This window comes from Vulpes lagopus, chromosome 5, assembly GCF_018345385.1.
Source record: "Vulpes lagopus strain Blue_001 chromosome 5, ASM1834538v1, whole genome shotgun sequence".
Classification (NCBI taxonomy): domain Eukaryota; kingdom Metazoa; phylum Chordata; class Mammalia; order Carnivora; family Canidae; genus Vulpes; species Vulpes lagopus.
In genome coordinates this window covers 80367992-80380902 of record NC_054828.1, presented here as the reverse complement: position 1 = coordinate 80380902, position 12911 = coordinate 80367992, and the positions used below count along the sequence as shown (strand labels likewise).

Below are 12911 nucleotides of genomic sequence, written 5' to 3'. Positions count from 1 at the left end.
TCTCTTTCCTTGACAGTAATTCTGTCATCTGCCTGTGATAAATCATTTTGCCTTTGGTGTTTTAGCTTATCCACCCAACAACTGAATATGCCCCTATGGAGTGTGGTGGAAGAGGCTCTAGGTTCACCAATAGTGGGGGGTGGGGGGACTGTTGAAGCTATTGGCAAGTCGCCAACTCTTTGTTCCTCAGTCAGTGCATCCATCCAGTGGGGCTGTTACTATATGCTGTGGAGAAATCACAGCTTTGTATTTTGGAAACACTTATCTGCTTAAAGGTATTTTAAGATACCAGGTTTGTGGTTAATAGGGATAATTTCTAAAAATAAGATTATCTCATTTAGTGAAATAATTTGCACTGGAACAGACAAATTCTGTGTTTTCCTAATTCATCTGCAGCTTGAAATCATCATCCAACAATGAGAACTAATATAAATGGAAATTCCTGGCATAAAAAGGCTGCAGAGGGCGCAACAGCTTATAAACCCAATTGTGAATCACTATCAGGCCCAGAACAATCAGAAGCAAGTGGCATATGTGCTTAATAAAATTTTGTGAATGATTTTTTTTTTTTTTTTTTTTTTTTTTTTTTGCTGTGGGAGTGCAACAATGTTTAGATTGAACAATGATTAAGTAGAGCTAAGGGTTATAAAGTGAGTATCCATTACTGGGATTTTGAATTTCTTTACATTTTGTAAGTTGTATACTGTTTTTAAAATAGTACCTACTCAGGACGCCTGGATGGCTCAGTGGTTGAGCGTCTGTCTGCCTTTGTCGCAGGGAGGGATCCTAGGGTCTAGGTTCGAGTCCCACATCGGGTTCCCTGCATGGAGCCTGCTTCTCCCCCAGCCTGTGTCTCTGCCTCTCTCTCTGTGTCTCTTATAAATAAATAAAATCTTTAAAAATAAAATAAAATAGTATCTACTCAAGTACATATTATGATTACCTGCTTTATTTTATTTTTTTTTGATTACCTGCTTTAATAAAGTATTTTCGTTGGTGTTCACTCTCCTTATATATATAATCTATCTATCTTTGTATATGTTGTCTCTGTGTTTTTTTCTGTTTATGCTCTGTATACTCTTATGCTCTTTATATATACATTGTATATACTCTCTTCTCTATATGCATATACTCTCTATATGTTTCTTTACTATGTATATATATGTGTGTGTGTGTATATATATGTGTGTATGTATATATATATATTTTTCTCTATATATAGGCTGTTTTCTGAGACATTTATGTCACAGTTGGTTTTGTTTAGATTGTGAAGTCAAAGCCAAGATACTCTTGGGCTCTTGTGCCTGCTTACCTGAAAGGAGGGTATAGTGTTGAGGGGAAATAGCTGGAATGTCAGTCTTCCAAACCAGAGCCAGTAGTATCCCCACACACACACCTTCTCCAGGGTTGAACCAGCTGTGTGCTGTTTCCTGAGCATCAGAGGTATCTCAAATGTAGAAGAAAATTCCCTCCGCCACCCCGAAAAAGCCTAGGGTGCTTTACAAGTAAGATCGCTGATGACTCTGTCGGTGGTAGATTGGGAAGCTTCCTTTTCATGTTTCTCTCCTTCGCTTCTGACCCGTCTCATTTCTGTGGCTCCTAGAAACACAAAAGGCGGGAGACTGGCCTCGTGAGGCCCGCAAGCCTGCTGATTGTGATTCCAGCGGCGATGGCTCTGTGTGTTTGCTCCTTCAGCTCTATGTGGCCACGGAGGCCATCCTGATCGCGCTGGTGGGGGCCACGCCGTCGTACCGCTGGGACCTGGCCGAGCTCCTGCCCAACCAGAGCCACGGCAACCTGTCAGCAGGTGACGACCGCGCCCTGGGGCACTGGCTGCTGACGGCCAACGGCAGCGAGGTCCGCAAGCACGTGCACTTCAGCAGCAGCTTCACGTCCATTGCCTCCGAGGTAACAGCAGACGGGGGTGCTTGGGGGGGATGGCAAAACAAAGGCAGGCCCTTCTGACGGCCAGAGGAGCGCTTCTCCCCGTCCACACGGAACTGTTTCCTGTGCTGGTGTTTCAGATGTCAGCCACATCTTCAGATGCTGTCTAGTGACTTTGAGAGTTCAAGGAGGATGTCCTGTGAGAACACATCCTCTTTCCTTCGGGCCTTACCAAACTGGTGAGATGAAGTAAGATGCCAACTCCAGCAGAGCCGCATGCCCGTTATAGTTCCCTTGAAAAAGTGAATCCAAACTTGCATATTTTTTTCCCTTACCTACCCCCAAGTTAACAAGGTCAAGAGAGGGAGATGCTATGGCCATGTACAACACCTGCAGCCCTGTGCGTTGGGCCAGTCCCGTGTGGAGGCCATGTGGGGCCCGGGGATGGTACAGCACAGGATGCACATGGCACGGCCTCGTGGGGGCAGGAGGCTCTATGTTCAGGGCAGGCTTTGTGGTCGATATGGTTCTGCTGAGGAAGTGCCTGCTGAGGCAGCCTGAGGTAAAAGGTAAGGACGGTGCATGCTGAGGCAGCCTGAGGTAAAACAAGCTGAAGATAGATCATCTGGTAAAGAAAAGCCTTGGGCTAAGAGGGTCAGGGCTCTTGCTCAGGTGGCAAGCATGTGTTTTGGTTGTTAAAAAGTTGGAAATACCCAGTTCTTTGCGTGCTTCCAACAAGCTGCCCGTTTGCCTGCTGCCACCAGGGTCCAGGCCTTGGAATCAGGGAGCCAGTAACTATGAGATTGATGCCTGGTGTGCAGGGGGCCTCCACAACCCTCTCCAGCAGTTAGTGTGGACTGCCATGCTAGTTAGCTCCCCCCATATCCATTTGGCTGCTCCCCTGAGGGCTACCAGAGGGCCTGCCAGATGTCCACCCTCTTCTCTCTGTGCACGTGCATCGTGTGTGTGTGTGCCTGCACCATGGCATCAGCTGTCTTACCTATTGTTGATTATTTTCATTATCACCGTTTGAGTGGGACGTGCTGCAAACAAGAGACATGAAGGCAGTATTTGCCTGGCTTTCTTAAGAGTTTCCATTCGAAGGAATAATTACTGGATTGATTTTTCGAGCAACTGCCCAGGTGGTATATTTCTATTTGACAACAGTCCAGTCATGTCGCCCCACACTCAGGACCTCCAGTGATTCTCCCACTGGACACAGGAAGCTGTGAAACACATTCCATACCAGGTGGTGCATTCAAGACCCTTTACCCTCTACAGCTTGGTCCAGCCCTATCTGTACTTCCCTCTGCTACCTCTGTCCCACACAGGCCCTGAGCACTTGGCCCACCGGTCATCTTGGTAGGTGACTAACCTTGGCATGCCCTCACCTCACCCTTGTGTCCACCTGGTGATACACTAACCTACCCTCTATGGCTCACCTTGACTGTCTTCTTCCCTGGAAAGTCCTTCCCAATCTACTCCCCTGAAGAAGTAAATATGCTTGTTTCCACCCCACTAATGTCTTATTTGCACTCATGTTACATACTTTAGCTTGTGGTTCAACTCTATTTTTTAAGTCCTTTGAGGTCAGAAACCATGATTTGGTTATCTTTTTATCTCTGGGCCTATTGGAACACTACCATCATCACAAGTACTAACCAAGTACCACCACCAATAATCTATTGAAATAGCAAGTGACATTGTGGAATGGTGACTCCATGCCAGGCATTGTGATAGTTTACAGTACTAAACTCATTTGTTTTGTATTATTTATTTTTTATTTATTGTATATTTTTTTTATTGGAGTTCAGTTTGCCAACATATAGCATAATACCTAGTTAACTTTCAAAATGATTTTGTGAGATAACATTATTTTCCCCATTTTACAGATGAAGAAATGGAGACTTCTTGAGGTCAGGTCATCTTATAGGGGCAAAGTTAGATTTGAACCCAGATATGTCTTTTTTTTTTTTTTTTTTCCCAGATATGTCTTAACTCAGGGGCCTATGCTCTTAATTATTGTACGTTTTGGGAACCTATCCAATCCAAGTTGGTATGCACATTTCCTAGTTCCTTTTGATAGGTAATAGTAGCCAAAGAGCTTAAATTTTTCAAAATTTGAAGTAATTTCAAAGTAATGGAATTTTTAAGACTCATGCAGAGAATACCCTTATATCCTATAATTTCATTTATCATTACCATCTCAATTTTTAAAAAAGATTTTATTTATTTATTCCTGAGAGATGCACAGAAAGAGGCAGAGACACAGGGAGAGGGAGAAGCAGGCTCCCTGCGGGTAGCCCTATGCAGGATTCGATCCCGGGATGCGGAACTCAATCCCAGAATCCTGAGATCACGACCTGAGCCAAAGGCAGATGCTCAACCACTGAGCCACCCAGGTACCCCACCATGTCAATTTTTTAAAGCCTTTTGAAAGTTCCATATACAGTACTGTTGTTCTTTTATGCCCAAATACTTCAGCATGTATTTCCTGAAAATAAGGGCATTTTCTTATATAACCATAGTAATCAACTTGAAGATATTTAGCATTGATTCTGTAGTTAAATAGGGGCAACCCGAGTGACTCGGTGGTTTAGCACTGCCTTCAGCCCAGGGTGTGTGATCCTGGAGACCCGGGATTGAGTCACACGTCAGGCTCCCTGCATGGAGCCTGCTTCTCCCTCTGCTTGTGTCTCTGCCTCTCTCTCTGCGTGTCTCTCGTGAATAAATAAATAAAATCTTAAAAAAAAAATAGACCACCTGTACCCAGTTTTGTCACTTGACCCAATACAATCTTCAATAGCATTGATTCCCCATCCTGTACTCAATTCCATTTTAGGGTCACATGTTACATTTAATTGTCATGACTCCTTGGGTCTTCTTACCTTCAGCTTTTTCCCTTTTATGACACTAATACCTTTGAAGAGTACATAACCCCTCTCTTTTAAAAAACAAGAATGTTCTTCATTTTGGGTCTGATAATTTCTCATTAAGGTTGTGTATCTGAAGTCAGAATAGTAATAAGTAACGTTGTGTCCTTCTGGATCACATCTGGGCATACACTATCCCATCTGCCCCTTTTCGGTGATAATTTTGATCATCCACTCTAGGAATTGCTTGATTTCTCTCTTGTACAGTTAATATCCTTTTCATTTAAGGAATAAGTAATCTATGGAGAATCACTTTAAGATTATGCAAAGTTTTTATTCCTTATCAGAATCTCCCCACTCCAAATTTAGCATCTTTGGATGATTCTTTTGTAAGCCAAGCTAGATTATGATGGTTGCAAAATGATTTCCTTACTCTAGCACTTCTCCGTATTTACCAATTGGCATTCTGCCTTTGTTTTTTTTTTTTTTTTTTTTTTTTTTTGAGGTGTGATTGACCTATAACATTGTATCGCTTTCAGGTATACAACATGTTTCATGTTTGAATGCACTGCAGGAAATGATCACTGTAGGTCTAGTTAACGTCCACCACCATATATAGTTAACATTTTTTTTTCTTGTGATGAGAGCTTTTAAGATGTACTCTCTTAGCATTTTAGCATCTTTTTTTTGCATATTTATGCAATTACAATATTATTAACTATACTCACTATGCTGCACATTACATTCCCAGGATTTATTTTTTTATAACTGGAAGTTTGTGTCCTTTGAACTCCCTTACCCATTTTACTGGCTCCCAGCCCCTGCCTCAGCCACCACCAGTCTGTTCTCTGTATCTATAAGCTTGGTTGTTTTGTTTTGTTTTGTTTTTAAGATTTCCATGGCATTCTGCTTTCAGCTGTAAGCAAAAGCCCATTCTTCTCCCTCATCTGTTTGTATACCTGCCTATCCATATCCATCTACCTACCTACCTACCTACCTACTTACCTACCTATATATCTATCACTAGTATGTACTTAGAGATTTCTGTTCTTTTCAATTACTTATAATTTCTTACGTTTATTATTTTGGTGCCCAAATTACCCCCAGGTTACCATTAGGGACTTCTTCAAGCTGACTTTTGTGTCCTTTTTTCAAAACAAAAGTTTTTGAGATGATTGTAGATTTACATGCAGTTGCAGGAAATAATACAGAAAAATTTTGTGAACCTCTATGCAGTTTCTCTCAATGGTATCTTGCAAAATCATAGGATAATATCACAGCCAGAATAATGACATTGATATGGCTAAGACGCAGAACATTTCCATCACCACAAGGGTCCCTCATGGGGGTATGTGTGAGTGTTTGCATGCGTTTAGCCACAACCACTTCCCTTCCCTACTCGTTCCACATCCCTGGTAACCACTAACCTGTTCTCCTGTACTTTAACTGTGTCATTTCAGAATGTTATAACAATGGAATCATGTTGTGTGTAGTCTTTGGGGATTGGATTTTCTTATTCATCATGATTCTCTACAGATTCATCTCAGTTTAATTGTATTACTTTACTTACGTAGTAAGTTCTGGAATCGAGTAGATTGATTCCCTTTTATTCTTTCAAAATTGTTTTAGCAATTATAGTTCTTTGGGCATTCCATATGAATTTTAGAGTAATTTTTTCTATATCTACAAAAAATCTTTTTGGGATTTTGATATGAGTCGCATTAAAACTATACATCAATTAGAGGAGAACTGGCATCTTTGCTATGCTGTGAGTACTGTATGTGTTAATAATAATAATAATTAGAGATTCTTTGATTTCAGTGTTTTTAGTCTTTAGCATCTAAGTCCTGTACATACATGTTTTGTTAGATTTACACCTAAATATTTTCTTTTTTGGAGTCTTGGTAAATGGTATTGTGTTTTAAATTTTGATGTGCACATGTTCATTGCTAATATATAGACATATTGATTTTTACATGTCAATCTTATAGCTGAACTCACTAGATTTTCTAGATAATCACGTCAAAAATCTCCCTTTCCAATCTGTATGCTTTTAATTTCGTTATTTGCCATATTGCTCCAGCTAGAACCTCCAACACTGTGTTGAATGTGAGAACTGACATTCCATGTGTGTTTCCAGCTACAGGGAAGCTTCATTCAGTTTTTCACTGTTAAATACAATGTTGCCTGTAGGTTTTGTAAAAGTTCTTTATTCAGTTGAGAAAATCCCCAATTCCAAATTTTTTTTATTTTAAATAGGAACTGAATTTTGTCAAATAAATCAACTTGCAATTTTCTACATCAATTGCAATGATCATGTGATTTTTTTTTTTTTTTCCTTTCTACTACGGTGGATTGTCTGGATTGACTTTGAATATTGAGCCAGCTTTGCCTCTCTGGATGGTATAACCTCTTTATATATGGCTGAATTCTGTTTGCTGTGTTTTGTTAAGAATTTTTGCTTCTGGGGGATCCCTGGGTGGCGCAGCGGTTTGGCGCCTGCCTTTGGCCCAGGGCGGGATCCTGGAGACCCGGGATCGAGTCCCACGTCGGGCTCCCAGTGCATGGAGCCTGCTTCTCCCTCTGCCTGTGTCTCTCTCTCTCTCTCTCTCTGTATGACTATCATAAATAAATAAAAAATTTTAAAAAAAAGAATTTTTGCTTATGTATACACACAGGATATTGATCTCTTATTTTCTTTATTTTTTTTGAACATTTATGTGGTTTTGGTATCGGATACTAGCTTCATAAAATGAATTGAAAAGTATTCCATCCTTTTCTATTTTCTGGAAGTGATTGGGTAGAACTGGTGTTAGTTCTTCAAATATTTGGTGGAAATCTCCAGTAAAATCATCTGGGCTCTTTTTTTTTTTTTTAAGATTTCTTTTTTGGGAGTTTTAAAATTATGAATTCAATTTTCTTAAAGGTTATAGGGATATTGGAGTGATTTGTTTTGAATTGTGAGTGGTGACAGTTTGTGCTTCTCAAGGAATTAGTCCATTTCTTCTAAGTGGTCAGATTTATGTATAGAGTCCTTCAGTGTATCACTTTATTATCCTTTTGATGTCTGCAGAGTCTGAAATGAAATCTCCCCTTTTATGACCTGATATTGGTAATTTGTGTCTTCTGATTTAATTATTTGTCTGTCATACAGATTTGTCAACTTTACTGATCTTTTTAAAGAACCAGGATTCATTGATTTTTTTCCCTATTATTTTTCTATTTTTAACTGTATTGATTTTTGCTCTTACCTTTATTATTTCCTTTCTTCTGCTTGCTTTGGGTTTCTTTGTTTTCTTTTTCTTTTTTCTTTTTTAGGTTATAGACTTGCTAGCCTAGATTTTTAATGAGTTGTCTTCTTTGCAAATATAAGTATTTAGTGCTATAAATGTTCCTCTCAGGACTGCTTTAGCTGTGTCCCACAAATTTTGATATGTTGTATTTTTATTTTCATTTAGCTCAATTTATTTTTTTTCTCCTAAAGACTTCCTCTATGACCCAGCAATTATTTAGAAGCCTTTTATTTAATTACCTGTGTTTAGAGATTTTCCTATTAACTTTCTGTTTCTGCTTTCTAGTTTGATTCCATTATGGTCAGAGGACATTGTATGATTTCCATTCTTTTAAATTTGTTGAGATTTCTCTTACAACTCAGGCTCTGGTCCTCTTGGTATATGTTCCATTGACACTGCAACCAACTTCTGCTGTTGGGTGGAGTGTTTTATAAATATTGTTTAGATCCTATTGGTTGATCGTATTGTTGATTTCTTCTGTATCCTTACTGATTTCCTGCCTAGTTGTTCTAGAGATTGTTGAGAAAGGAGTATTTATGTCTTCAATTATTATTGTAGATTTGCTGAATTCTCCTTTCACTGTTCACAGTTTTTTCTTCATATATTTTATAGCTCTATTGTTTAGTCTGCATATACTGGTGATTGCTATGTCTTCTTGGTGGATTTACTTTTTTTAAAAAAATCATTTTATAATGTACCTCTATGTCCCTGCTAATTTTCTATGTTCTGAAATGTGGTCTGATACTAATCTAGCCCCTTCTGCTTTCTTCAGTTAGTGTTGTTAGCATGATATGTATTTTTGCCTCTTTTACTCTCACCTTTTGTACTCTTATGTGTGAAGTTCGTTTCCTGTAGACAGCATAGAATTGGGTCAAACTTTTAAATCCACCCCGTCAGTGTCAGTCTTTATTTGTGTTTTTAGATAATTTACACTTAATATAATTATTTATATGCTAGAAATTACCTCTTATAGTTTATTATTTTTTGTTGTTTTCTATTCTCTGGTTTTTTCTTTAATTTTTCCTATTTTTCTGTAGGTTACCTGAACATTTTTTAGTATTTTATTTTGACTTATAGTGTTTTTAAGTGTATCTCTTTGTATCACTTTTTTAATGATTGCCTTTGGCATTGCATTATATATACATAATTTCACAGTCTACTGATGTTGTCAGATCTCCAGTTTGAGTGACATACAGAAATTCTACCTCAGTTTACATTCCTTTGCCGCCTTCTGTTTATAATACAATTGTCCTAAATATTTTCCGCATATTCTTAGAATCACATTACAGAGCATTATGTTTGCTTCAACCATCAAACATCATTTAGAAAACTCAAGAGAAGGAAAGTCTGTTGTATTTATCACGACTTTTTCTTGTAGAGTTCCGTTTTCCTTCCTGATATTCCAAGATCTCTTTTTTATGTTTTTTTTTCCTTTTTTTTTCTTTTTTTTTTTTTAATGATAGTCACACAGAGAGAGAGGCAGAGACACAGGCAGAGGGAGAAGCAGGCTCCATGCACCGGGAGCCTGATGTGGGATTCGATCCCGGGTCTCCAGGATCGCGCCCTGGGCCAAAGGCAGGCGCCGAACCTCTGCGCCACCCAGGGATCCCTGTTTTCTTTCTTTTTAAGAGAACTTCCAATGGCCATTGTTTTAGGGTAGTTGTGATGGCAACAGAATCTCTTAGTTTTCCTTCATCTGAGAATATCTTGGTTTCTTCTTCATCTCTTGTTTTCACTGGTAATAAAATTCTTGGTTGACAGTTCATTTCCTTCAGCATTTAAAAACTCCAGTGCCACTTTCTTGTGGCCTCCATGGCTTCTGATGAGAAATATGCTGTTATTGGATTTGTCTTTTTCCTATAGGGAAGGTGACATTTCCCTCTTGCGACTTTCAAGATTTTGTAGTGTTTTAGTCACTGGTGTTTAGAAGTTAGACTATGATGTTTCTTGGTGTGGATTTCTTCAAGTTTATCCTCTTTGGGATTACTGAGCTTCTTGGATCTGTAAGTTTATGGTTCTTGACGAATTGAGAAATTTTCAGCTATTATTTATTCAAGTACTCTTTTTTTTTTTTTTTTAGCCTATCCCTTCTCCTTCCCTTCCAGAACTCCAATGACAAAAATATTAGTTCTTTTGTTATAGCTCCATATATTTCTGAAGCTTTGTTCATTTTCTTCTGTCTGGTTTTATCTTTGCTTTCATATTGGATATTTTCTATTGTTTTATTTCCAAGTTTATTGATTCTTTCTTCTGTCCCTTTCATTTTGCTGTTGAACCCACACATTATATATATATATATTTTTTTAGTTCTAAATTTCCATTTTGTTCTTTTTAAAATATATTCTCTTTATTTGGTGAGACTTTCTGTGTTTTCACTGAGTCTCTTGACATCAGTTTCGAGCATGTTTGTAGGTGCTCATTGAAGCACTGTTAGGATGGCAGCTTTAACTTTCTTCTCAAATAGTTCTGACGTCTCCATCATCTCAGCATCTTTTTTCGTTCCACTTTGAGATTTTATTTCCTGGTTGTTGGTATCACAAATTATTCAGGTATTAACGTGAAGTCAAGGGGATTATGTTAAGTGGTTCTGGGTCTTAGTTAAATCTTCCTGTTTTAGCTGACTTTCTCGGACATAGCTCTGGCAGAGGGAGAGGAGAGGGGTGCCTCATTACTATCTCATGGTGGTGGAAATCCAGTCTCCCCATGTGATTGCACTGGCACCAGGGGTGGTGGTGGTGGTGGTGGTAGTGGTTGTGGTGGTGATGGTGATGATATGGAGGGCTCCTCACTGCAGGTGGCACGAATGAAAGTGCTGGCTCCCTGCTTGTCTTTTTCTGACACATCCAAATGGAGTGAAGTGCAGTGACTTGTTACTGCCCAGCTGGGGAGGATATTTAAGCTCCCCACTTAGTCTTTGTTCCTGTGGTTGGGGTGTAGCCATAGTTTTATTTGTTTGTTTTTGTTTTGTGGTCGTCATTGGCTGGAATAAAGCAGTTCTTGTCTAAAAGTGTTCTGTCTTGCTGGGCTGCCCCTTTCCTGGGCCTCTGGCTGGAGAGAGCAAGCTTTGTTGGGGGTTTCTTTTGTCATTCCTTTTAGCATTTCTGAGTTGCTGTCTTCTCCAGCACCCAGTCTCTGGTATGTGAGGCAAAGAGAAACCCTTTTGATGTGTCTATCACTTTGGGGTTTCTTTGAGCACTTAAAACATTTTTGGCATAACAAGATATTCCAGATTGATCTTTCACACCCCCTCCCATCCCAGCTGTGGAATCAGCCATTTCTCTGAAAGGCTCTTGTTCTGTTTATTACACCCATTGGATTTTGCAGTGGGTGTGAGCCTTAGGTCTGCCCTCCAACAGGTCCGTTACCACATTACAATGAAAGTGGATCAAAGGCCAAACTCTGCCACATGTAGAAACATTTATTAACACATTTCTTATCAGAGAAGCACAAAATAAAATATCTTGCAGGCTTGAGAAGTCCTAGCTCTGTGGTTCTGAATACTTTTGCACAACAGGTCACTACAGAAAAATGCCAATTTTCCACAGGGATGGTACTGCTACCTCCCCTCCTCATCAGCATCTAGCAGGCAGACTCTTCCAGAATTCATATTGTCTCAGGAACAAGGAGGGGTTTCAGCCCTAGGGCATCACCCCCATATAAAGAATACAGAACACACTGATTATCTCAGAGATTCACAGATGGGAAGTGAATGTCTCTAAAGTATATTGAGCTAATTCATGTATTTTGAGTATCTTTAATTTTGTCAGAGAAAGCCCATTTTTTCATAGTCATCACTGCTAGTCAGCAGGCCACTATTTTAATCAGATAGAAGCATAGCAAGCATTGTTGAAAGAGACCGTGATGACTCAAATCCTTGTAGGAGCTTCCTTTGGAGAATGGGCTTTCTAAAGACAAAGACAGTGCAGCCTCGACTAGAATGCTCATATACCAGGGTGGAAGCTAAGTAACATTTATCTAGAATATCCCACAGTATGTGCTTCATACTGTGAAGTAAATCAGATACCATAGCAACACTGTGCTTCAGCACAGCAAACCTCAACATAGTTCAGTGGAATTGAATTAAATTCCATTTCCGCTAATGAAATCTATCATTGGGAGCCCTTTTACATATCACCAGAGGGACACCATTATTAGCAAATATTCCTTGAGCAGCTACTACTTGCCTGATGCCAGAGAAAGCCTTCATACAAGCCACAGAGGGAGAGCGCCATTGGACCTATACTCCAGGACAGCACACCTCCTGTGCTGGCACCCAGGGGCTTACTCTTCATAGGGCTCCCTGGGGGCGGAATATGGAGAGAAGGGGGCCCAGAGAGCTAGCTACTGCTCCCCAGATACAGAGTTAGTAGATGCAGGAGAAATGGGCTGGAATAGCTTCCCCAGCAAGTGTTGACGATGTTTAAAGCAGCTCTGAGAAAATAAAGGATGATGGGCCAAGACAGCCTCACCTTGTCCCCCTGGACACCGCTGAGGCGCATCTGTGAGTCAGTGTCCCTGTTGCCATCTGGCTTCATTGTCACATCGTCTCTTCTCTCCTTTCTCCTGGTCCCTGTCATTTGTCTTTTGGTACCTGTGTTTCTCTGTGCACCGCTCTCCTATCTGAGTCCCTGCCTTTCTCATCTGCCTCTCATTTCTTTCTCTTTCTTTTCTCTGTGTCTCTGTCTCACCAGCTATCTCTGTCTTGCCCTTTTCTCTGTCTCTTTCTCCCATGTTTCTGCCTCATTCTCTCTGCATATGTCTCCCTGGTTTTCTCTTTGTCTCTCACCCTTTCTTCCTCACCCCCTCTCCCTCTTCCTGTTACTCATCTGTCCTTTCTCATTCCCGAGTTGCACATGTACTT

At 40.0% G+C, this 12911-nt stretch overlaps 1 protein-coding gene across 1 annotated transcript in view; it reads left to right on the top strand.

The window, feature by feature from the left end:
* Positions 1-12911, top strand: part of SLC22A15 (solute carrier family 22 member 15) — an 81847-nt gene that overhangs the window by 15370 nt on the left and 53566 nt on the right. Inside the window, exon 2 of the mRNA XM_041757413.1 lies at positions 1696-1908. Coding sequence (XP_041613347.1) covers positions 1696-1908 — 213 coding nt within the window. The remainder of the gene's footprint in view (positions 1-1695; positions 1909-12911) is intronic.